The 25773-nt window shown below is 52.4% G+C and overlaps 7 protein-coding genes across 7 annotated transcripts; 4 read left to right on the top strand and 3 right to left on the bottom strand.

Annotated features, from left to right (window-relative positions):
• Positions 1-382: 382 nt before the first annotated feature.
• COCCADRAFT_37605 (uncharacterized protein) lies at positions 383-1791 on the top strand (the record flags this gene model as incomplete). Its single annotated transcript, XM_007715057.1, has 3 exons — positions 383-457; positions 511-992; positions 1044-1791. 3 exons carry the CDS (start codon positions 383-385, stop codon positions 1789-1791), a joined length of 1305 nt encoding a protein of 434 aa, XP_007713247.1.
• A 1707-nt stretch (positions 1792-3498) lies between these two features.
• COCCADRAFT_5838 (uncharacterized protein) lies at positions 3499-5991 on the top strand (the record flags this gene model as incomplete). Its single annotated transcript, XM_007715046.1, has 2 exons — positions 3499-3998; positions 4059-5991. 2 exons carry the CDS (start codon positions 3499-3501, stop codon positions 5989-5991), a joined length of 2433 nt encoding a protein of 810 aa, XP_007713236.1.
• A 1798-nt stretch (positions 5992-7789) lies between these two features.
• Positions 7790-10053, bottom strand: COCCADRAFT_37603 (copper radical oxidase; the record flags this gene model as incomplete). Its single annotated transcript, XM_007715056.1, has 4 exons — positions 7790-8939; positions 8988-9152; positions 9203-9615; positions 9673-10053. 4 exons carry the CDS (start codon positions 10051-10053, stop codon positions 7790-7792), a joined length of 2109 nt encoding a protein of 702 aa, XP_007713246.1.
• A 1307-nt stretch (positions 10054-11360) lies between these two features.
• Positions 11361-13752, bottom strand: COCCADRAFT_5836 (uncharacterized protein; the record flags this gene model as incomplete). Its single annotated transcript, XM_007715045.1, has 5 exons — positions 11361-12434; positions 12482-12613; positions 12667-13191; positions 13239-13266; positions 13319-13752. The coding sequence occupies 5 exons, from the start codon at positions 13750-13752 to the stop codon at positions 11361-11363; spliced, it is 2193 nt and encodes a 730-aa protein (XP_007713235.1).
• A 758-nt stretch (positions 13753-14510) lies between these two features.
• On the top strand, positions 14511-15590 carry COCCADRAFT_5835 (uncharacterized protein; the record flags this gene model as incomplete). Its single annotated transcript, XM_007715044.1, has 1 exon — positions 14511-15590. The coding sequence occupies one exon, from the start codon at positions 14511-14513 to the stop codon at positions 15588-15590; it is 1080 nt and encodes a 359-aa protein (XP_007713234.1).
• A 251-nt stretch (positions 15591-15841) lies between these two features.
• On the top strand, positions 15842-19942 carry COCCADRAFT_37600 (uncharacterized protein; the record flags this gene model as incomplete). The annotated part of the gene is made up of 1 exon (XM_007715055.1): positions 15842-19942. One exon carries the CDS (start codon positions 15842-15844, stop codon positions 19940-19942), a length of 4101 nt encoding a protein of 1366 aa, XP_007713245.1.
• A 439-nt stretch (positions 19943-20381) lies between these two features.
• COCCADRAFT_98697 (uncharacterized protein) lies at positions 20382-21851 on the bottom strand (the record flags this gene model as incomplete). The annotated part of the gene is made up of 2 exons (XM_007715054.1): positions 20382-20554; positions 21692-21851. The coding sequence occupies 2 exons, from the start codon at positions 21849-21851 to the stop codon at positions 20382-20384; spliced, it is 333 nt and encodes a 110-aa protein (XP_007713244.1).
• Between the last annotated feature and the right edge of the window lie 3922 nt (positions 21852-25773).

Genomic DNA, 25773 nt, shown 5'->3' with positions numbered 1-25773 from the left:
GCAGGCCGAGGTGCGATGGAGTTGGGGTGGTGTTGGTGAGGCTCAATTCAACGTCGGTCTTGGCATTGGATCCCATGTTGGAGCGGTTACTGAGACTTGAAAGCTTTGTTGGAATAAACTGTTTAGTTGGATTGTGATTACTGTAGACGCTCAATTCCGAGGACAGATTTAATTCTATTATATTACTTTGACTAGTTTGTTTGCTGCAGCTTCTCATTCAACGCGCAAAAGTCCGAGCGACGTCACCAATTGCGGCCTCAGAACGAACGCCGTGGGATACATAGACCCCACCCGGTAGCTACAGTACGGTACATTGGCAACACTCCCGAGCTTGCATCAACAACACGGCGTATCTTCCCACGTCAGCACTTGGCAAACTGTAATGTCTGAAGCTGCTACCGACCGAGACGCCCAGGTTGCGCAGCTCGCTAGCTTGACTGGTCTGGACGCTGCTACGGTATGTGGAAGCTCATCGAAGCTATTGGACCTGCTCACCAACACGCGCAACAGGCAGAACGCTACCTAAACGCTGCCAACGGAGACCTCACTCTTGCAGCCTCGCTATTCTTCGACCAAACCGCCGAACAACAAGAAGCCGATTCCGAGCCCGACGTCGACATGGCCGGTGACGACGATTCCACGAACAACCCCAGCCAGAACCCGCCTCCTACCTCGGGTGGCGGACGTACGCTCGGGGGTGATTATGTTCCCTCTTCTACACCGGCAGCTTCATCTTCTTCTTCATCGCAGCGACCTGCTGGCCGCGGACAGCCGGGACAGCGGGGTGTGGCGGGCGCGAGGACCTTGAGGGACTTGCAGTCATCTGGTGGCGGCCCCGGACATGCTCACGATGATGACGATGACGACCATAGCCCTGAGGACGACAGCCAGGACTTCTTTGCCGGTGGTGAGAAGTCTGGCCTCGCTGTGCAAAACCCTAACCAGTCGAACCCACGCGATCAGATCAACAACATCCTGAAGAGGGCGCGACAGTAAGTTGGAGTTCAGTTACTCGTACAGAGCACGGTAGCTAACAGACACAGAAATGCTCCTCGGCCAGGTGGTGACGACGAGCAGCCAGCCAGCTCGCACTTCCGTGGTGCAGGCACAACGCTGGGTGGCGACGATGCTCCCTCGCGTATCATCCCAGACCCCAACGCGAACATGCCTGCACCGCCCCCGCGTGCCCACCGCGAACTCCACCTTTGGCGCGATGGCTTCTCTGTCGACGACGGCGACCTGTTTCGCTACGATGACCCGGCAAACGCACGCACTCTGGAGATGATCAACACCGGTCACGCCCCGCTGCATATCCTGAATGTAGAGCACGGACAAGAGGTGGATGTCGAGGTACACGCGCACAAGGACGAGGACTACAAGAAGCCAAAGAAGAAGTACGTTCCCTTCTCAGGCAGTGGAAACCGGCTGGGTAGCCCCACACCTGGCTCGAGTTCAACGGCTGCTACCACGCCGGCTGCAGGCTCTAGTAGTACAGGAGCCTCGACGTCCGGGGGCTCTGCGCAACCTAGCGTCGAGGTAGACTCGTCGATACCTACACTCACACTACAGGTCCGTCTTGGGGACGGTACACGATTGACATCGCGGTTCAACACTACACACACTATTGGCGACGTCTATGACTTTGTGACCAGGGCCAGCACGGCTAGTCAAGGCCGGGAATGGGCGCTCATGACGACATTTCCCAGTAAGGAACTGACGGACAAGGGCCAGGTGCTGGGTGACATTGTAGAGTTCAAGCGCGGAGGGGTTGTTGTGCAGAAGTGGAAGTGAAGAATGGTACGGTACGCCGGTGTGTGGTTGAGTGAGGGTTGAGATTGCAATACCACCGGCTATGGAGGAAGAATGCAGATGCATGTGCAAGCACAGTGGGTGCAAGAGTTGTGTTTGCTGAGTAGCATGTACTATGATGACGATGATTATGATCTGCATGATGATAGCCGAATTGGGGCCGCGTGGTGGCTAAACGGTTGAGAGAATCGGGCAGAGTGTAGTCGGCGCGATGGCGCAATTGCCCGAATAGTATCCATGGAAACATGGCCAAAATCTTAATGTGACATGATGCACAAACTTGGACAGTCAGTCAACACTCAACGGGTACATATTGGGACAGACATGGTGGAGTGCAGCTGCTTTGTGCCATGGTGGTTTGTTGGCGGAAAATGGGTTATTGGTGTAATGCGGTGAGACTTTGGCATGGGGCGTTGTACGAGGGCCGAAAGGACGATTCTTTCAACCGCTGTCGGCTCTGTCTCTGTCTCTGTCTCTCCATCGTTCTCTTTCTCATGCTGGACCGACTGGAGGAGGGGCACCTTGTGGGGGGGAGGGGAAACTTGCATACATTCACCGAATAGATACGTACGTACATTGACAGCTACATATCCGTGCATCGGCTGAATAAGTCAAACCACGACAGAACGCGTGTGGGGACAGTGGGCAGTATAGGCGCTTGCCTGCTGGTCATCTTTGCCTCTTATCTTAAATTATGCCGCCTACCAAGACGCCTGCCCAGCCGCACAATTTGCGGCAGCACGCCCCCCGCCCGCTCGCGGCTGCGTGTGATTTGTGAAGGGAGAAAAGACCATGTTTTTGAGTAGATGAGCCGGGGCGCATGGTGCGACGGGTCTTCCGCTCGGGAGGTTTTGCGAAACACGCAAGCATCGCCAACGTCGACGACCTGCGACCACTCGAGGGCGGCAGAAAGGTGTCCCAGTCCCGTTAACTTGGCGATCGCTATTTGCGTAACGCGTCAGCACTCTGCTCCAACGCCCGGCCGCACGGGGCGGGAGGCGGCACAGGGCATGGGGGTTCAGTGTCAAAACCCATGGAGAGACCCAGATCGACGAGCCTCTGGCCGCGTACTGCTGTTTGAGAGTGATGGACACCTCACGGTGATGCTACTAGCAATCTCATACCCTGTCGACTCGCTGCCCCCGACCCATGTCCCCCCATTTCGACTTGTCGACGCCTCGTCTCGTCCGACCTTCACCTTTTGGTTCTTCTCTTTCTTTTTTCCTCTTCTCGTCCCATCCTTTGTCTCCATCTGCTTCTCTTAGTCGCTCCTTGCATCCATCGGCGCCATTTGCGGTCCCATACCTACACGCGGCAGCGACCAACATCAACTGATAGCCAGCCAGGTCGACTATTATAGCTCCGGCCCTCTTGGCCCCAAAGCGCCGCCACCACCGCCCCGCCTGCTCTTTCCTTGCCCTCTACTACTTATCTATATACGCCATAGCTCAGGAGCTTCCCTTCCCACTTCCCAAGTACCGCTGCAATCGCACAACACCCACTCTCTTTCAATCGCCACTCACTCGTTGCGCCACTACCCTCACGCCCCAAAGAGCAATGCTGTCTATTTACTGCCGCTAAAAAGCTTACCTACGACCAACCCTCTTTCTACACCCTAGCTGCGATCAGCGCAGTTCGCTAGCACCTACCCAGCACTAAGACGATACGAATACGAACAACATCGACATCATGTTTTTCCGATCTCCCCGCAGATTTGCCATATTTTCCTTTGTAACGCTGCTCTTCATATGCGTCGTACTGCGCCAGAGCCCATGGGCCCAGGAAAAGGTGTACGAGAGGATACCACTGTACAACTTGGAAAGACAGCAATCAGAGCAAGAATTGTTGCACGAATCTCATGAACCCCAAGCCCCTCTTGAAGATGCATGGCAACATGCGCTTCCCATGCCTGGCGCAACCCCCAGCCCGGCAAAGGTCCTTCCACCTCCCATGGAGTCTTCACGTGAGAAGAAGCCCGAGTCCAAGACTGCCAAAGCTCACCCCCCATGGAAGACTGCGCCATCAAGAACTGGCTCTTTCATTCCTCCTACCCCGCGACCAACCAACATGAAGGAGTACGTCAAGAAGATGCTCAAATGGCCCCGACCGAGCTGGGACGGACATTGGCCTCCATTCAGCGACTACGTTGACAAGGCGTACGATCCCAATCGCTGGGAGCATTTTGATATGTAAGTAGCAGTTTTTTTCTTGTATGATTGAAGCAGCTGATTTCTAAACTTTTTTAATAGGGACTACCGCATTTACGAGGCAGGACACGACAAGCTCAACGAGACAGCCGCGGCTGATCCAGTGGCCTACAAGCCGTTCCCCAAGTACAACACTCCCAAGTGGAAGAAGAAATGGCATGGCGAGCACGTAGCTTGCCTGGGTCCCCGAGGTATCCCACTAAACACTAGTACCGATGACGAAGTTCAAGTGTACCGTGGACTCCCAGAAGACTTTCCTCCAGTGTATGCAGGTGGTTATGATGTCATTGGCCTGGACGAGGATGTTTGCTTCGACCGCTACTCGCGATACGGCCCGTACGGATACGGCGATGATGAGTTCCCAGAGGTTGTCAAAGACTGGAAAGCCCCCAAGTTGGTACCTGATTGGTCTGAGGTCAATTGGGGCGAGCTGCAGGCCGATTGCTTGGAGCGCAACAAGGAGCGATACCGACCCGGCGCGAGAGCTGAAATCGTAAAGATACCTAGCACGGCTTTGCCTGAGCCCGCTTCTGCTTCTGCCGCTTTTGCGATCCCAACGGATACCAGCAGGAGCAACCTCGAGGTTAGAAATCAGCCGGAGAAGAAGTACCATCATCGCACCGCTGTTCTCATCCGTGCTTGGACCGGTTACAAGTATGAAGAGAACGACATTACTGCGATCCGCGCAATGGTATCCGAGCTTTCTCTCCAGTCTGGTGGAGAATACCAGGTCTACCTCTATGTCCACGTCAAGGATAGGAATCTTCGAATTTTCGATGACCAGGACGAATATGACCGTGTACTTAAAGAGAACGTGCCAGAGGAGCTTCAAGATATGACAATCCTATGGTCAGAGTCCATCTTTCCGCAGTGGTATCCAAAGGTTATGGATTGGCAGGTCTATTGGCAACAATTCATGTGCCTTCAATGGTTCAGTCTTACCCACCCCGAATTTGACTACATCTGGAACTGGGAGACAGACGCAAGATACACCGGACACCACTACCACTTTTTTGAGAAGATTAGCGAGTTTGCCGACAAGCAGCCTAGGAAGCTTTTGTGGGAGCGCAACAAGCGATACTATATCCCCAGTATCCACGGAGACTACCAGTCATTTGTTGAGAACACGCACAAGGACGTTTTGAATGCATCTGCCAATTCGCTCATCCCACCTCCAGTGTGGGGACCACGACCCTGGGCACGCGCTGATCCTCCACAAAAACCACTCGGACCCACACCACCCACAACAATGGAAGAGGATAATTTTGAGTGGGGTGTTGCCGAGCCTGCGGATTTCATCACTCTGCTTCCCATGTGGGACCCACGCAATACGACATGGTCTTACAAGGATAAGATCTGGAACTACCTCCCGGGTATCAGGCCAATTTTCACTCCCGAAGACGGCCAAGCAGATTGGTTCACACACCCAGACTTTGAGCAGATTGATCGCCGAACATTTATCAACACTGTTGTACGATTCAGCAAGAGAATGCTCCAAGCCATGCACGAGGAAAACCTAGTCGGCCGCAGCATGCAAGCCGAGATGTGGCCCTCAACCGTCGCCCTCCAACACGGCCTCAAAGCTGTCTACGCCCCTCACCCCATCTTCACTGACCGCCACTGGCCAGCCGGCTACACGGAAGCCATTTTCGACACCGCCAACACCGTCGACCCGGACACCGGCGAAGCCCTCGAACCTCGCCAGGGCGCCTGGACCGAAGAAGCAGACTCCCCTTACAACCACGACCGCGAATACAACTTCCAAGGCTGGAGCTGGTACTACGCTTCTCGTTTCCCGCGCAACCTCTACCGCAGATGGCTCAACTGGCCCATGACCAAGCAGAATTGGGGTGAGGAAGAACAGATTGATGGTGGTCCAGGATCTGATGGCGTCCTCGAACAAAAGAGAATGTGCATGCCTGGTATCCTGTTACATCCCGTCAAGCGCATGACTAAAGAGGATCCCAAGCCCTAAGCCTTGACGGGGGGGAGAATTAAAAAATGGGAATGAAGGAATTGATTAAGCGTGTGTGGTGTTTTTTTTCTTGGGCTAGGTGTAAAGATCACTAGGGAGTTTTGGTTTCCTTTTTTTGTTGATAAGAACAACAATTTGTTGTCGATTTTTTTTGTTCAAAACGTTTGGTATACCTCTTTTCCTGTTTCGGTTTTGTCGCATGAGCAAAAAAGTGCAGTGTGCGACTTTTTTTGGCTGCTGTGGGCCATCCGACCTTGTGTTCGGATCTTTCTCATCTTCTTCTGTTATATATACTTTGATCAGTCGTTTTTCTTTTTTCGAAACACCTTATTGTCTCGATTGACAACTCTCTTTTTTTTGTCTGAGACAAAAATAGGCATTTAGCGGTGCTTTCGTTTCTTCTTTTCTGGGGACGTTTTGTAGAGGTAGTTGAAATGTGAGTGTGTGAGGATCAGGGCTCACTTTGGCGTTCATCATGTTAAGGTGTAGCATACATAGGTTTGTTAGAGTATGATATCTATGGTTATATTTCACTCTTGTCTATGACTGTATCTGTGAATCGTTTGCTCTGGTGATGCAATAAGCTACGTGAGTAATATGTGAACATTGCAGAGCTGCTGCTACTACTACTACTACTACTACTAAGTCCAACTCCACAATCCTCTTCCATCCATGTCATATACATGGGGCATACCTACTTCCGCGAAAGAAAAAAAACGAAGAACCTAGATCCAGTCTTTCCCCCTCCCAACTTATTTCTCAGCCCAACTCAACACTTCGCACAATCCTCGGGCTTTACCCAACCCCCCCCCCCCCCACTCCCATCTACCCATACTATCCTGCATGCCAACTTCATCCATATACCTCCTGCATGTACAGCACTCAACAACAACAACCCCCCCAATAACAACCCAGCCTACCACATCACTCTCCAACCCCCCGCCCCTCAACAACCGGACTCTTGCTCTCGCTATCCCACACCTCCCGCTGCACCCCCGCATACGAAAACCCGCAAGACAGAAAAACCTGTACACCCTCCTATTCCATCTCTCCTTTCCTTTTTTTTCTTCTTTCCCCCCGCTACGAAGGTATCGATTGACGTCATACCGCAGGGCTGTGAACCATGGTTCAATTAACTACTACTACTACTGGCACTAGGAATAGGGGGATGCAAGATGCAAGATGTGGGACGATATCCTGCAGTGTCAGACTATTGGATTGAAGTAGGTTATGTGGGGAGTAAGGTTGTGGGGATGGAGCTAAGTAGTTGAGCTAAAATGGGGGGGAGGGGGGGGGGGCGGTTGGCTGGGTGGTGGGGTGAGGGTGCGGGGGGAGGGTCGAAGTATGTATGGAGTGGTAGGTGGTGCTACGAACGGCGGATTTGGAAGGACTCTATCGTTTTTTGTTTGATGAGAAGACTCCACGTTGTTTCTTGTATAATATCGAGTGGCTAGAGAATCTCACGGGCAAATATATATATATATATACGTGTATAATCACATACGTACAAGCACAGGCAAAATACAAAAGTGGTTGATGAGTAATTTGAAATTAACATTATCTACTAGACTAACGTTACGGAGCCTACAAGGAGTGACTGGCAGGTAAGATATAAAAGCGAGTGAGCGTAGTATATATAATCGAGCGGTAATAAAGGGAGGCGAGCCATAAAAGAGCGTAGGTTTGACATCCAGGTTCTTGTTTTTGTTGTAAAGTTATTTTTCCTCCACTTCCTTCTTCACGTGAGCATTATTGAAACATGTTCGTAGTGTTTTCTTTAGACAAGCAGTCAGTTCTTTTACAGGACGATTTGTACGGTTTGTGCGATACTGGGGACGCCCTGGTTGGACATGACGAAGAGGAAGTAGGCACCGGGAATGAGGATACCGCTGTCGTTGGGGAGCGTGGCGGTGTAGCTGTTGCCGTTGGCGCGGACGTTGTTCAGGGGGACACGACGCTGGTCGGTGTTGACAGAGTGAGTGACGCTGCCGATGCGAACAAGGGCAAGGCTGGCGTTTGTAGTGCCAGCATCAACCTTCACAGTAAGCGTACCTCCGACCTTGACACTCTGGGCGCTGAGCGAGGTGATGGTAGGACGCTTGGCTAGGGAACCGTCCTGGTTGAAAAGATAAGGTGGAGAGAAGATTTGACCGTCAGCGTGGTCGACGAGCTTGTTGCAGTTGGCAGAGCTGCGTCCGACTCCCTGGGCGACATAGCAGAGACCACCGCCGCCGCTGAAGACACGGCCATCAGCAAGTAGGATACTGACAGAGTGGTAGTTGCGTGGTACGGCTTCTGGTGCTAGGACCCTCCAGGTCTTGGTCGCAGGGTTGAAAATCTCGGGGTACAAGGCACCGTCGTCATCGGTGAATACCTTGGAGCGGCGTTGGCCACCGGTGACAACAATGCAACCATCAGGCAGAACAACAGCATTAGAGAAACCACGAGGATAAGTCATGTCGGCGACGCGCTCGACCTTGGCCGGAGTGTTGGGTTCACCAATGGTGATGATGTGGGCACGGGCATTAGCATCCGAGTCAGTGTAGTCGGAAGAACCACCGGCGCTGAAGATTTTTCCAGCAGTGGCATCGTACATGACAAAGATACCGCACATGGCATCGTCGATAGGGTCTCGAATACCAGCAGCCACCTGAGAACCCTTACCTGTTGTTCCGTACCAGTTCATGGCCTTGCTGGGTCCGGCTTGGAATACAGACTTGTTCTTCCAGCCAAAGAGCCATGCGTGGTTGTCCTCGCGCCAGATACCCTCATGGTCCCTGGTAAGCATTGGGGCAATCTTGGAGTTCGGAAGAGCAGTCCAAGTGTTGGTAACAGGGTCGTAAACTTCGCCGTCCTTGCCCATGCGGGGGCCAGAATACGCGCCTCCGATGGTGAAGATGCGGTTGTCAGATGTGGTGCAGGATGACTGGTAGCCACGAGCCATTTTCCTAGGCGAGTTAGCATAGAGCCAGATGTTTTATACGATATCCACATACATGTCAGCGGAACGGACAAAGGTGTTCGAGGCCGGGTTGTAGGTAGTAACGGCATTTGCATCAGAGCCTCCTTGGATTACAAGTCGTCCGTCTTGTAGACTGCTCATTGCAGGGCAAAACATGTCGTGTTTTGTGTTGCTCACAGTGCGAGCTGACACAGCTCCACTACAAAATATGTCAGCGTACTTGATGTCTAGATCACAGATAAAACATACGTTTGGTAGTTGTAGTCGGCAAACTGTGTTCGTCCACCAGGGCCGCCAAAGGCATCAACACCCCAACTGGAGAATACAAGTAGTCGTTGCGAGACTGGGTACTCGGGAACAACATATGCAGCAACAGGAATCACTGGCAGGTGGATAAGATCAGACCACTCGCCGTTCTGTGCAGGGGCAGATGGTTCTATCAGGCGCATGACATCGTAACGCTTGTCGGTGGACCAGATCAATGTGTTGGAACGCGAATCAGCCTTGATGTGGCAAACAGACTCGGCTTTGTCGTAGACTGCTGCCTTGCAGGTCGCCCAGTTTGCACAGAGGTAAGCACATTTCTCGAAGTCGGCAACACCTCCAAACAACTTCTCAGTTGGTCCCCGGATATCAGTATCCGGGCAAACGGTGTATCGTTTCTAGAACGTCTCTTCTTAGCATGTAATATCGCATCGTAACGTCTCACGTGAGCTCACCTTGTTTCTTCCATACGTCCATTCGCCTGCAGGGCAGCGGGCGATGTTGACTTGCTCAGCCTGAACTACTTGATAACGATCGTTGGCAACCCAGTTCAAACCCGCAATTTCCTTGAAGTGGCAGTCCTTTGTCCGTGTATCATAAACGGCTTTGAAGCAGTCCATGCTCTTGTCACAGAGCTTTGCACATGCTGTGACAGAAGCGACTTTGGGTGTCACTGAGACTGTAGGACCAGTGAGATCGGTTCCTGGACATACTCGGTACCTAATACCCTGGGTACCGGTAAAGACTGTGTCGGTGCCGGGGCACGCATTAAGAGCATTAGTAGATTGGAAAAGAATGGCTGCAGAAAGCACTGCGAGAAGAGTTTGGGACTGCATCCTGGATGTCAACACAGAGTGCGGTGCCTGGAGACGTTTCCCAGGACGGGGCGCCAACCTGCTATATAGCTGTGCCGATATCCCAACTATCGATTCAATACTTCGACGCACACTGGGCCATACGAGTTTGCGAAAGTGGGTAGTGGCGAGACATGGAACGGAAGGGCTGTTGCCCTAGCATCGGAACAGGCAAAGTAGGCACCAGGAAGGGCAATGTGCCTGAGTAGGGCTCCTTGCAGACGATCATTCACATACCGTTGTTTTGTTATGGTCGATAGCGCTAAGTGACTTTGGAGTAAACTGTCAGGGGTTCATGCCATCGGTAGCGGGCCGAAAATCCAAATTCGGCTAGGGGCGATACTATTGTCGGTGGCATCGACCTCCCTAGAGTCATGCCGAATGCTGCGCCTCAGGAATCACACCAATCTTATCTGCCATGAGAAGGCTAGCTCACGCACCGAAGCAGTGCCGGCAGATGTTACTGGTTCATGCTACAATTCCCAAACGTTGGGGAACTACATTGGCGTAACGGTGCTCGCATATCGATGCCACTGTGGCTGCAGCCGCCATACACTGCGCGAGACGCTGTCGTTATCGTCGTGAAGGTATTAAGCGCTCGCAAAGGGAGGATTTTGTTTTTCTGCCAAGTTGCTTGAAACGCCAAGGCAACCCTCCAGTTAATCCCTGCGTACATCAGGGTGACGATAGCTACAAAGAGAATCTTTAGCCAGATACCCACCTCTGGAATATTGCCCCTGCCCCCTCAGTAGGAAGGATGTGCAGAACACGCCATTGGATATAGTACGTAGCCGAATACCCAGACCTATACTCTGCCATGTAAGAGCCGAGTCCACTCTGGCTGACGCAGTTTGTACTGTAAAAGTCTATTCGTGACGAAAGACTGACGGAAACACGACTAAGAGGCCGCATGTTTGCTTCCGGGGTCGATTCATGTGTGCGAGATGGAAACCTGGTATCGTTCAGTCAATTGAAACTTGATTTACTAGATACGAGCTTTGGGTCGTAGTGAGAACCAGTCCACCTGGGAGCTGGGAACTGTATGCCATCATAGATCAAGTAGTGTGCAACGCTCCCATGCTCCTAGTAGCGTATCCTTGGCACTGAGAACCATTTCTTAGCTGAGTAATTTTTAGGAATGGAATTGCTTTAAATCTGCCGCAGTCAGGCCGGATCTGATCTCTTCTGTCAGCTTACTAGCAAATACCTAACAACGTATGTACCGGCAGGGTCTGGTCAACTCGATGAACACCTTTGTTTCAATTGAATTGAGTCCCAGAACACCGTGTTCACCAATTTTGCCCAGGTACCGCGCCCCAGTTTGGCGCTGGCCAGGCCCACTGCATGTTGTTGAAGCTTGTCGAAATTTGCGCAGGTGCCATTGAGAATGTTTCAGTCGGGTTGTAGCATGGGCCAGTGCTACCTAGGTCCATAAGCTCGGATGTATACGAAATACCACCCGACTCTACAGTCTCACAAGATTCTATCTTTCTTTCACTCAAACGCGATAATCTTTGTGTGACGTACGTAACAAGCAAGGGGGGTTCAGCGTGTATGGATGCTGCTTTGCGCGCGTCCCATGCTTGGAGTACGAGTTCTGCGAACATTGCGAAGAAAGGATTTCTAGGCCTCGATTCCATGGGATTGTCCTTATTGTGGAGGCTCTCAAAGCGAACAGAGCAATTGTCGCACATGGCTTGCCAGGCCAAATCCGCGTGGTTTGACAGCGGCCGTCGTTTCAAATCTTGGATTAAGTGGACGTAAGCGGGGAAGGGAAAGTGTAGGTATATGATCCATCGAAAAGCTTTGGTCAGGGGGGAGCCCATCAGCATTGTATCGCATTCCAGCATGGTGCGAGCATGTGTAAGACTGACACCGTGTTGTTCGTCGGTCTCATTCTCGGGATTCGGCGACCGCGTTGCCAAGTAGTGTGCAAACCGAGTTTTTGCAATGAAGACACGCGTCCACCATATTGTCATAAAGTGGAGCGGGATTTGGGGATCACATTGCGAGAGATATTTGCTCTCCAAGACGGACTCGAAATGTGCAATATCCTCCAATTCCGAGCAGGAACCGGACGGTGGCTTCTTCACAAGATTCTTCATGATTGGGTTGATGAAGTCTAGATGAGAAGGATTGTGCCGGATGAAGTCGCCAAGCTTGCAGCGCACCACGGCGAACAATGCTTCAGATATATTGCTAGACTCAGTAGGTGGAGTCTTCATTTCATTGCGCAAGCTGAAATCGTTTACATTGTGGGGAGTGCGGCAATCCCACGTAGGTATGAGCGTAGCCATCTTGAAATCCGTCATTTCTGCGATGCGGCTGTCAAAAAGCACAAGGGACCACCACAACCGACGTCGCTGGTGAGAGTCAGCATCAAGATGTATACGTGTGTGTCCTTACGTACCAGTTCGGCCTCAAGAACAGGATGTCTCGCATTTGTGGCCTCTGAATCGATGCCCATGCGCTGAGCAATACGAATTGCAGTGCCTAACAGGGACGACAATGAACGCGGGTCGACCTCGGGCTTGAGCGTGAACTGAACTCATCAGATGACTACTAGATGGCAGGCCCAATCTTTCTCTAACTTACTAAGTAGAGATGAAGGGCAGTTAAGCACTCACGATTGCTCGATTTCATGAATCCGCAATTGAGCAATGCTTCCCTGGCCCCCAACTGGTAGCCCCTGAGAACCTCGATTCTAGGCGCACCAAACATGGTTTGACATTGATCTTGGTCAAGACTAGAGACAGCCATGCAGTATATTGCAAACATGAGAGCTTCCAAGTTGGGTTCGATTTTGGTCACATCGCCAGCAGCATCGATGATGCGCGCTTGGAGAGTAGGGGTGTGTGTGAGCTTCAAGATTGGGTCTACGTTTTCCAAGTATAGCTGCCAAAGTTTGAAGATTTGCGTCTGAGATGGATGTAGAGCCGAGAGCTCGACCCCGACAGTTCGTGAGCAGAACAAGAGGTGATCATTACGGTATAGTCCCTCGGCGAAAAGGTCGTCCCATGCCTTGACGATTTTTTGTGGCTCGAGGACGCGGTCTGTGGGGTCAGTTTCATCAGACTCATCATCACTTTCCTGGCTTTCGCCGTCGTATGGATACTGCAACTTTGCACGTGTCAGTGCAATCACTGCGTGGACTTTTACAAGCTCACCTTGCGCACCATGGCACTCCAAAAACTCCTGAGTAAAATTAGTAATACGATAGTAGTTGATTCAGGGCGAGCCCGCATACTTTGCTTGAGTGGACTCGGTCGCCAGACTTGGGCGTGACAGCTCGGCAATATTCTGGGTAGTGTGTTTACCTTGAGTGCCAGCTACATGATTACTACCTATAGCGTCTGGACCGGAATAGCGGTTTGCCTGAGAGGCATGCAGTGGCTCGAAGGGGATATCGTGCTCTGTCAAGAGACGCTCATAGTGGCGAAGACGATCCAACAACTCTCGCTCAGGGAATCTGCGGCGTCTCTGACGAGGAATGGTTGCAGCAGAGACGCATTGGACCCCTGATTTTATACAGTTTGAACATGGAGATCTGCGATCACATTTGACTTTGCGTTGAGCGCATAGAATGCATGAGAGAACCCGCTGTGGCTTGGCTGCGGGGGCGGGTAGAGGTGGAGGTGGAGCAACAGCACCAGGCTCAGGCGTGGGAGAGTCTGATGACATTGTGTGACAAGCAAGCTTTGTGCCAAGACGGAGATGGAGATGGACGAGAACCAAGGGCGAGGAGAGTTCATCGAAAGCTCATCAGGGGCCGGCGGTGTTGAGTATCAGGCAACCACTCCGGCCTGCTAGACCCGAAGCTGCTTATCTCCGGTGCGCGCGTGCTTGTGTGCAGAAGACAGCCCAGGTGTCGTTTCCAGAAGAGGCATTATTATCGACGGACGCCATTACTAGCAACAAGCTAGCTACTCTGTAGACGCACTGTGGTGATGATGAAGAACGTGCTTCGCAGCCACATTGGGTGGCGCGTTATTGAGCAATGGTTGGTACATGCGCATGTATGTACATGCATACATAACATGCGTATTATAGAAGAGCGTGGGCTTGACACAGCGGGTAAATGGCACACTCGCAGTAGGCATCCAGGGGAACAGCAAGTGTATACTTACTCGCCTTTCTCTTCTTGTGAACATGTACGTGTGTAGTACCGTAGATAGTATTACATTGGCGTCAGCAATACTGATGACGGGGTCCAAGGCAGACGCTAGACCGGCAATAGCCGTTGGCGGTGCTTTTGCATGGTCCTCCTTCCCCTGGGCATCCCCGCCATTATCACACCTTAAGACCCGACATCGGCCGAGATGTGGATAGCAAGAAGTAAGCCCTACACAATAAGATGACATCAACCAGTGTTATAGTAGTATCATGCGGGAACCCACCCAGACTATTTCAACGCTGAAATCGGGCCTTTAGCAGGCAACATGGCCTTTACCGTACTATCCGACGCTGATATCAGGTCTCTTCTTTGCAACCTAAGCCCAGTCGACGCAGAGAAGCTCACATCACGCCTCAACCAGGCTCTCTCACAGTACTCGTGCAATGACGAAGCTCCCTACCAACCACACCGCGCCCAGGTCACGCGTCCAGATGGGCAGGTCAGCCTGTTCATGCCCGCCACGACACCTTCGTCCATTGGTGTCAAGATTGTTGGTGTCGCCCCATCCCAGGCCCCCCCTCCAGGCGAGAAGCCCAAGCCCGCGCTGAAAAGCGTCCTCACAATTTGCGACGAATTGGGCCAGGCCGTAGGCGTGCTGAATGCAGCAGAGCTGACTGCCTTCCGCACTGCTTTGGGAACCATGTTGTTGTACCGATATAGGAAATCCACACAAAACATAGTCGTGTTTGGCGCGGGTAAGCAGGCCGAGTGGCATATCCGACTGGCGGTTCTACTCAAGAGCAGCGACATCAGCAAGATTACCATTGTGAATCGATCTCGGACCAGAGCAGACCAGTTAGTCGAGTCGTTGACAAGAGCGGGACTCAGTTCACATATCCAAATCAGAGTCTTTGAGGGAGACGAAGATGCGTTGAAGAGTCTGGTCAAGGAGTCGCAGGTCATGTTTTGCACAACACCCAGCACTACACCTTTGTTTCCTGCTTCGTATCTATCTTCGGAAGCAGATAAATCTCGCTTCATCTCCGCCATTGGCTCCTACCGTCTCGACATGCAAGAAATTGATCCTGATCTCCTCAGCCAAATCACCACTCCTTCTGGCCTCTTTGCCTCGCAAGTTCACAACGCGTGCATTGCTGTTGACAGCATCAAGGGATGCATGGATGAAGCCGGAGAGTTGGTCAAAGCAGGCGTTGCTACAGAAAGAATGATAGAGGTAGGAAAGATGGATGGATTGAGACAAGACAATGGGGTCAAAAAGTGGCTGGAACAAGGGTTTGTGGTATACAAGAGTGTGGGCGTGGGGGTTATGGACATTGCAATTGGCAAGGCCCTGCTGGAGCTGTCAGGGGAGAAGGGCGTAGGGGTGCGCGTAGACAGCTTCTAAGAATGCTATACATGCAAAATAGCATTCTATGCATGACGGGGAAAATATCGGGTCTGCTACTAGTGCTATAATGGTAGTGTCCATCTCTCCGACATACGGGCGGGGCAGTCCAATGGCGTCGACTCGATTTTGCCCCACCGAAATTTTTGGGTAGACTTTCACCCCGCCATGTGACGACGCGCCCGCCCTTGCTTTTGTCTTCGGACACCCCGCGATTCCCATTCTACACTTTCAATTAGGCGGCACACACAATGGCGGCGAACGAGGATCCGTACCTCATTCTTCCAGGCTCGGCTGCCCATTCCGACTTTCGCCTGCAGCGCCTGGCGCAGGCAATCGGCGCAAAGGAGGTCCGCTCGCTGTGGCTGCATTTTGTCAATCCCCTCAAAGAATTGGCCGAGGGCGAGCTCAAGACGCTGCAGCAAATTCTGCACTATGGCGAGTATCCAGATTCGAATGACCGCCTTGCACAGACACTCCTCGATGCCGTTCACCGTGGCGGCGAGCCGCGGGACAGCGAGACGGTTCTCTTCTACGTCTCCCCACGCGCGGGTACAATCTCGCCATGGAGCTCTCTGGCCTCGATGATTGCACGCACATGCACCCTCGACCAATCGGTAAAGCGCATCGAGCGTGGCATGGTCATCGCCGCCACTTTTGATCGCACCCTCGACGCCGACGAGATCCCCAACCGCGACCACCTCTACGACCGCATGACCCAGACCATCAGCCGCACTGCGCCAAATCTCGATGCTATTTTCGGCGAGGGAGAGCCTGCGCAAGCGACCACCATCAGCTTTGATGAGTACAGTAGCGCCCATGCCGCCTTGGACCATGCCAACAGGGAGCTGGGGCTGGCCATGGACAAGTCAGAAATCGACTACCTTGTCGAGGCATACACCCAGGAGCTGAAGCGAGGCCCTGTAGACGTAGAGCTCTTCATGTTTGCCCAGGTCAACTCGGAGCATTGCAGACACAAGCAGTTCAATGCCGACTTCACCATCGACGGTATGCGCAAGTCCATGTCACTATTTGGAATGATCCGAAACACGCACCAGAAGAACCCTCAGCACGTCATCAGTGCATACAGCGACAATGCAGCAGTACTGCAGGGAGAAGAGGCGAGCTTCTGGGCACCCAATGACCTCACCGGCGAGTGGAACGGCGCAAAGGAAACTGTGCACATCCTCTGCAAAGTCGAGACACACAACCACCCAACTGCAGTCTCGCCATTTCCTGGAGCGGCCACCGGCTCTGGAGGTGAGATCAGAGATGAAGGAGCGGTTGGACGTGGTTCCAAGCCAAAGGCCGGTCTGGCAGGCTTCACTGTATCCGATCTCAACCTGGAGGGTTTTGAAAGGCCATGGGAGCTCAAAGATGTTGGAAAGCCTGCGCACATCGCCAGCAGTCGCGACATTATGCTCGAGGCTCCAATCGGCAGTGCGCAATTTAACAACGAGTTTGGTCGTCCATGCACTGTTGGCTACTTCCGTACCATGCTCATGCGTGTCTTCACAAACGAAAAGGAGTCCGAGATCCGAGGATACCACAAGCCCATCATGCTAGCAGGTGGTGTAGGTACAGTCAGGCCGCAGCACGCACTCAAGGACCCTGATGTTGTGCCCGCTGGCTCGCATCTCCTCGTTATCGGTGGTCCCGCCATGCTCATTGGTCTTGGTGGTGGTGCGGCTTCTAGTATTCAGTCTGGAGAAGGCAAGGTCGATCTTGATTTTGCTAGTGTGCAGAGAGGCAACCCCGAGGTGCAGAGGCGAGCACAGGAAGTCATCGACACGTGTCGCTCCATGGGTGACAAGAACCCCATTCTCTTCATTCACGATGTGGGCGCAGGTGGTCTGTCCAATGCTCTCCCCGAGCTTGTCCACGACTCTGGTCTCGGCGCTATCTTTGAGCTGCGCGAAGTAGACAGTGCTGATAAGAGCATGAGCCCGCTGCAAATTTGGTGCTGCGAGGCCCAAGAACGATACGTACTAGCAGTTGCTCCTGATCAATTGGACCTCTTCAAGCGCATCTGCAACCGAGAACGCTGTGGTTATTCAGTCGTTGGTACGGCTACCAAGGAGCAACGCCTTGTCCTGAAAGATAGGGATTCCAAGGAAAACCCGACTCCCATCGACCTTCCAATGGCCACGCTATTTGGAAAGCCACCCAAGATGTCACGTATTGTCGAAAGCCGAAAGTTGAGGTTGCCAGCCTTCGACAGCAGCCTGTCAATGTATATTCCAGACACGCCCAAAGATGGCTTGATCAACGAAGCTGTCGACCGAGTGCTCACTCTTCCAGCTGTAGGCTCAAAATCATTCCTCATCACCATCGGAGACCGAACAGTTGGCGGCCTTACGGTTCGCGACCAGATGGTTGGCAAGTGGCAAACGCCTGTGGCTGATGTTTCGGTGACAGCTACATCGCTGCTGGCTGGAGTCAAGACGGGTGAAGCCATGACTATGGGTGAGAAGCCCACTCTAGCTCTCATCTCTCCAGCAGCATCCGCAAGAATGGCTGTAGCCGAGTCGCTCATGAACATTGCTGCAGCTAGTCTCTTCGACAGGCTTTCTAGGGTCAGGCTCTCAGCCAACTGGATGTCTGCTAGTAGTCACCCTGGTGAGGGTGCGGCTTTGTATGAGGCAGTGGAAGCCATTGGAATGGATCTCTGCCCCAAGCTCGGCATTTCCATCCCAGTTGGAAAGGACTCTATGAGCATGAAGATGAAGTGGTCAGAGGGCGGAGAGGCAAAGGAAGTTACTGCACCAATGTCCTTGGTGATCACGGCTTTCGCACCTGTTGACCGCATCGATCGCACATGGACACCTGCATTGGAACGCTTTGAGAGTGTTGGTGAGACTATTCTCATGTATGTTGACTTGGCGGCTGGCAAGAAACATCTTGGCGGTTCTGCTTTGGCTCAAACATTTGGCCAGGTCAGCGATGAGGCGCCTGATGTATATGACGCCGATGTCATCAAGGACTACTTTGATGCCATCGATCAACTTCATGAGGCTGGTATCGTACTCGCCTACCACGACAGATCAGATGGTGGTCTCTTCACGACGCTTGTCGAGATGGCTTTTGCCGGACGATGTGGCCTTGAAATCATGCTGGACCATGTCGCGGCATCGAGCGAACCCAAGGATGTCTTGGAAGCGCTTTTCAATGAAGAACTTGGTGCTGTCTTCCAGGTCAGGAAGCAGGATGAGACCGCTTTCAACCGCTGCTTTGCCACCTGCGGACCGCCGCCAGGCATGATTAAGAAGATAGGTCGGGTACCTGAGGCCTCGAAGCAGGACATCTCGTTCTATGTCGGAACAAAGAACGTTTACCGGAACAGTCGGCAAAAACTACAACAGCGTTGGGCAGAGACTTCATACCGTATGCAGAAGCTCCGTGACAACCCTGTCTGTGCCGATGCAGAGTTCAACAGCATTCTCGACGACAAGGATCCGGGTCTATCATACAACCTGACCTTCAAGCCTTCCGAGAATATCATGCCTCTCATGTCCAATCTGAAGTCGCCTTTCACGGCTAAGCCTCGTGTGGCCATCCTAAGAGAAGAGGGTGTAAACGGCCAAGCTGAGATGGCATTTGCTTTCCATCAAGCTGGCTTCTCAGCTATCGACGTACATATGACTGACATCATCTCGGGTCGTGTATCACTGGCCGGCTTCGTAGGCCTTGCGGCATGTGGTGGTTTCTCGTATGGCGACGTACTTGGTGCTGGACAAGGATGGGCAAAATCTGTGCTCCTCCATCCCGAAACACGTAAGGAGTTCCAGGACTTCTTCACGCGCCCTAACACCTTCGCACTCGGTGTCTGTAACGGTTGTCAATTCATGAGCAAACTCAAGGAATTGATCCCAGGTGCAGAGCTATGGCCAAGCTTCGAGCGCAACGCATCTGAGCAATACGAAGCACGTGTCTGCATGGTCGAAGTGCTCGACCCCAAGGGCCCTAATACGCCACCATCCGTCTTCCTCCACGGTATGGCAGGTTCTAAGCTCCCCATTGTCACAGCCCACGGCGAGGGCCGCGCTCACTTCTCCTCCTCGGCGTCTTCACCATCCACACCCCAAACGATGTACAACGAGAACCTCGTATCTCTCCGTTACGTCGACAACTATGGCAAGCAAACTGAAACGTACCCCTACAACCCCAATGGCTCACCAATGGGTATCACCGGTGTACGCAGCGCCGACGGACGCGTGCTGGCACTCATGCCGCACCCCGAGCGAACTATCTTGAAGGAAGTGGCTAGCTATCTCCCCAAGAACACAGAGGACTGGGGCGAACTCGGACCCTGGTCTCGCATGTTTAAGAGTGCTAGACGATGGGTCGGATAAGACAATCGTAAAGGGGTTGAATTACATTGGTTATAGGTTGGCGTTTTGGCATGCATGGTTCTTTGCATCTTCACTTATGATATATGAAAATGATATAGTTACGACTATAGTGGAGATTATTGAATTTATATATTAACAGCTCGCGCAAAACAAAAGATATAGAGTATAACCACATTACCAAAGACTTGCGGTTGCTGGGTTAGATGGAGTCCGTGTTTCGTAATTTTGTCAGTCCTCTTCTAAAGTTCCGATCCAGTGTTCCAAATGTCGTAAGCAGAAAAGGGGCAAGGCAAGATGAAATGAAGTCACTGCAAAGGTCATTTGGAGGAGAGAAGATTTTTGAAGAAGGAAAGTAATATTATTATGCCTCATGTGAAATATATACTAGGAAAACCTCAGTATCTAGCCGAAATACCCGTCGTGAATCCTGGTCAACGTTTTAGTAGCTGGTGTAAGAACCACCGGTGGAACCACCAGTGCTGCCACCAGCACCGGCACCGGCTCCAGCACCGGCTCCAGCACCAGCACCTCCCTTAGCACCACCACCAACAGAGCCACCGACACCAGCACCAGCACCACCACCGACAGAGCCGCCAACACCGGCACCAGCTCCTCCCTTGGCACCACCGCCGACAGAGCCACCGACACCAGCTCCAGCACCTCCACCGACGGAGCCGCCAACAGAGCCACCGACACCGGCACCAACACCTCCCTTGGCACCACCGCCGACACCAGCACCAGCACCTCCACCGACGGAGCCGCCAACACCGGCACCTCCGCCAACAGAGCCGCCAACACCAGCACCTCCGCCAACAGAGCCACCGACACCGGCACCAACACCTCCCTTGGCACCGCCACCGACACCAGCTCCTCCACCGACGGAGCCACCGACACCGGCACCACCGCCAACGGAGCCGCCAACACCGGCACCAGCACCACCGTGAGCACCGCCACCGACACCAGCTCCTCCACCGACGGAGCCGCCAACACCAGCACCTCCGCCAACGGAGCCGCCTCCGCCAACAGAGCCACCGGCACCGGCACCAACACCTCCCTTGGCACCGCCACCGACACCAGCTCCTCCACCGACGGAGCCGCCAACACCAGCACCTCCGCCAACGGAGCCGCCAACACCGGCACCGCCATAGCCACCAGCACCAATTCCGCCCTTGACGCCTCCGATGATACCACCTAGGCCACCAAGACCTGCGCTGACTCCGCCCTTGGCACCGCCGACGATGCCACCGACCAGACCGCCGAGGCCAGCACCGGCGCTACCACCGACACCAGCGCTGGCACCGCCATAGCCACCAGCACTGGCACCGCCATAGCCAGTCTTGCTGTAGGTGAGGAGTCCACCGAGACCAGCACCGGCATTGCCAGCGCCGCCGACCAATCCGCCAAGGCCAGCACCAGCACCTCCATTGGCGCCTCCGTAAGCACCTCCACCAACGAGGCCACCAAGGCCAGCACCTCCGCCGACGAGTCCGCCGAGGCCAGCACCAGCACCGCCGTGGGCACCGCCGCCAACTAGGCCACCAATTCCGCCCTTGGCACCTCCACCGAGGAGAGGAAGTCCAAGTCCCCAGCCGCTGCCGCTACCGCTGCCGTAGCCTCCAGCACCACCAGCGGGAGGAGCAGCACCTCCGCCGTAGGAAGCACCGCCGGAAGGAGGAGTAGGAGTGGAGCCACCTGGGCGACCTCCAGCAGGAGGAGCAGGGCCAGAGCCTCCAGCAGAAGGAGTAGAACCAGAGCCTGGCAGGTCGTCGTAGGTAGGACCGCTGCTAGCAGGAGCGGTGGTCAATGGGGCAGATGGCTGAACACCTGAGCCGCCGCCATAGCGTTGAGGGTGAGGAAGAGCGGAGACGATGCTGGTAAGAGCCAAGATCTGAGCAGTGTGGTACTTCATGTTTGCTGATTTCGAGTTTAGAGATTCTTAGTTAAAAAGACGATAGTCGAGTAAATCGATGTAGATTGAGTATTGCTTGGGAATTGAAGATAGCGAATGTGAGTGCACTGCACAAACGAAAGACTGTAGGAGAGTGATTGAAGTGGAAAGCGAAAGTGTAAGATGTTGTGATGCTTTTTCTTCGAGGTCGGACGAGTCCATCTTATACTCAGAGATGCCCCCCCTTCAAGACAGTCGACCAGTACATCCACACCTGTTGTGGCGTCGGGCTCATGCTGGAGCTATTCTGGTCTTGTTTCGAAACTTGGCTCCCGCATCGAGCTACTATCTTTCGCACGAGTAGTGCCAAAAGAGGGACAGTCAGCCAGGGGTCTAGACTATGGCCGTTTCAGGCAATCAGGCTCTCTCTTTTGCAACTGTGCACTGCCGTGTTCTGTGCGATCGACGTAGTGTACCTGCAGGATAGAGCCCGGATGTGCTGCAGGGGCATGCGATGCGGGTTACTTCCAGCCGAATATTGTCGGTGGAACTGGCCCCAGCTTTTTGTCCGGCAAAGACTCATGGGCGATGTTTAGTGCCTGCTTAATTTGTCACTTTTTGACGATCTGCCATGTATGCAAGGCATTGAGATCAGCTAATACGGCTATCGAGTAGGCGGGTGTCTCCGTTCCCTTGCTTCGTGGAGTTGCAGCATCGTGCAGAGTTGATGCGCATCAGCTATTGACGTGAAGACGTCATTCATCGGACAATCTTTGTTCATCATGAGGAGTTTCCGATTGCAAATGTAGATTGGGTTGTATAGACAGAGCTTTGATGCATCTCGCCCCCTTTCAAGGCTGCCACGGCTGTCAGACATGTTTCTTGGGTTACAGTTCGGATACGTACGGAAATAATTTTGGGCGCAGATTTCCGTGGGCATCGTGTGCCTGCAGGGCTTCACATGGCGATGGAATGAATTGCCGGGCGGGTGACCGTGCCTGGGTAGAGAGTCGTACAGAGAGCAAGAGAGAGCAAGGGTGAGGCTCTGTGCACTGTGGAGTCGAAAACATCAAAGCTTTCGGCTAGCCGCTTACGTCGTACTTGCCGGCCAGAAGGTTTGCATCGTCGTTTCTTACACTCCTTCTGGCCCTGCGCCCACTATGCCCACGAATGAGATCCCCGCGTCGTTCTCGCAGCATGCTTGTCCCATGATTTTTCACTATCGTTTCACAGGGCATGCTCCGAGCTACCGGGCCCCACGACGCCCCGTCGTATGACTACCCACGATTTGGTCTCTCTCCTTTGACTCCAATGTCTCTAGTCAAAACCCTAGACAGGAACACGGCGTTAATGCAGAGTCTACCTCGAAACACATGGTCCGTTCTTTATGCTGGAATTCAGACCAGATCGACATGTACGTGGATACAGTGCCCTTCTCGCCACTGCGGGAGGTGACATTGCGCAAGCCTCAACACCAGGACCATGACGGCATTGTGAAACAACTTTACGCATTGTTCAGAAGAGTTGCGGGTTACGAGCTGCAGATACAGACAAATATAGAAGTTGAACAAAACCTCCACCACGCTGGCCGCCTGAGTCTCCTCGGCTCATGGCACATACTAGCATCTATCAACCTGACTCACAGCTGCCAACTTTCTAGCTATGCTGCGCGGCTTCCATCACCAGCAGCCATCGATGCCGTAAGAGAAATATTGGTCATGAAAGATCGACTCTCATCAAGGTTCTGGCTTGTTCCGTTAACGCAATCATCACACGCTTAGAAAGAATCCTGCCAAACTATTGTTTTGGGCAGATTTAATTTACCAATTATCCTCGTAAGTGCAGGACAAGTAAGTATGCAGGTCCCCGATCGGCCAGCCTCGCCCATACCGAGAGAGAGAAATCTGTTACGAATGTGTCAGCGCTCTAGTGGCCCTTTTTCCGCCAACAGCTGCCAGAGTTGTTGATGTTCTGGTCGCCATTTGGAATGACGAGCCAGTGCCCTCTTTCAACGACGGTGCCTGACTAGGCCCAGCCAAGCGCAACGCTAGACAATATGGTCCCCCTAATGTGTGTTTACGGCGCGTTAGAATCTCACCGCTATGCCAATGCGTTTTCTTTCGGCGCCATGCAAACGATGAAATGTCAGCACCTTCTCTTCTCAGGAGGTGAGATAGGAGAAGGCGTGCGAGCACGCAAGAAAAGTCTGGGCGTACGCCTTGCTCTCCACCCATTTTTTTTCTTGGACGTTCCAGACCTCTCACGGCCCTTTCAGGCTGATCACGCCTTGGTATTGACAAACATGCCAAATACCTTTTTGTTTACTGCCAAGAAAACTGCTTCGGCGGCCTGCATATGCTTTACAAAGTTTGATGAAGCCAAGATGTCCATTGCTAGGTTTATACGCACGACTTCGCAACTTCCGGTGCATTGGACCCTTTTTTTTCTCTTAAAATGTTATCGGGATCCGCAAGATGCCAGCAAAAGTCTATCGTGTTAGTTTATTTACTTGCCTCTTCTAAACACCAGCGGTGAGGCTCTTGGCTCAGGAATCCCTAGACAATGCTGTTCTTGGATCTCGTCGTCGTCCGGCACACTGGTCAAGGGGTATATCGATCTTCGGAGTGCCAGCAAGGAAGACTTGAGTTTGACTGATTGATCTTCCCGTGTGTTTGTTTGCTTGCTTTTTTGCCCTGCATCCAGCATGTTAACTTTACCACTACCCATTAGTCTATCAAGCTAGAATCGTGATAGATCGTCGTTCAACCCATGTACGTGCAGATTGCGCAAGGTGAGATTACGACGTTGCAGTCGCTGTTCCCGGGTGTAATATAAAAGGCCAGGAGAGGTTGTGTGATGCTGCAAAAAAGGCATCTATGACGTGTACATGTGTTGCTTTGGTATCTTGTTATGATGCACCAATTCTGTGCTATGGATGGTGATCAGTGATCGACGTGTGATAGTGCGCGTAGGTGTTGGTGAGGTTCCCTGGGATGTGGGAGAGAAAGGGATGGAGGGTTTGAGAGGGGACTGCTGGGTGGGATTATGATTTTCTCTGGGAAGTTGGGTTGGAGACTTGTTATCAGATACTAGGAAAATGTTTGGAATTGTGTAGCTTGTGGTTGTTGCATTAATGTTCTTTTCATTGCTGGTTTGAAGGCTGTTGAGGTACCTGTGTAGAAATATTGTAGATTGACACGTGAAGTTGGAAACTTATATGTGCCACCTTTAGCAAGGAACTCTACAGTACTGGTAGTCAATAGATTAACATGTGATCTTCTGAAAATTATTCTAGTCTTGGGGCTTTTGTGATGTACTATTTCGTAGATACAAATACTGGTTGGCGATCTAGAATAATGAGGTTGTTTAGCGAGAAGAAGAAACAACAGAGCTACGGGAAAAGAAAATATTTTCCGATCAAGTTCCACCTGCGATGTATCTGCAAGGTCTTTTACATGAATACAGGGGACTTTTGTTAAGTTGGCCTCGAATTGGTACTCAGGAGGAATATATTTTGTTTGCCTCAATATTCAACTCTGTCTTTGTTCTTAAAATTCGATCAAAATATCTACAATAATAGAATGTTGCATTACTCTCACATGAAAGTACATTAAGAGCAGAGATTCATGTAGATTCGGTAATCATGCAGTCTTAATAGCAATGTTGTTGATGGGGTGATTTTTTGTAGTTCTTCAATAAGAGAATTAATTCAAACCCAGGCACTCGGATACTTCGCTGCTCAGTGTGTCTCAATTGTATCGAATGATTGCAGTTGATGTCTCTCGTAGAGTAAATATATACAAAACGACAGTTCAGTCACGAGCAGCTGTTGTCTGTAGAGAGCACGATCATTATTTAAGAGTAGATATAGTTATAACGTGTTTCACCACCGAGCGCCGCACCCCACCGAGCGCCGCAGTTCCCCCACTAAAACAACGTCCCA

This window comes from Bipolaris zeicola (assembly GCF_000523435.1).
Source record: "Bipolaris zeicola 26-R-13 unplaced genomic scaffold scaffold_96, whole genome shotgun sequence".
Taxonomy (NCBI): Eukaryota; Fungi; Ascomycota; class Dothideomycetes; order Pleosporales; family Pleosporaceae; genus Bipolaris; species Bipolaris zeicola.
This window is presented reverse-complemented; position numbering and strand designations above follow the sequence as displayed.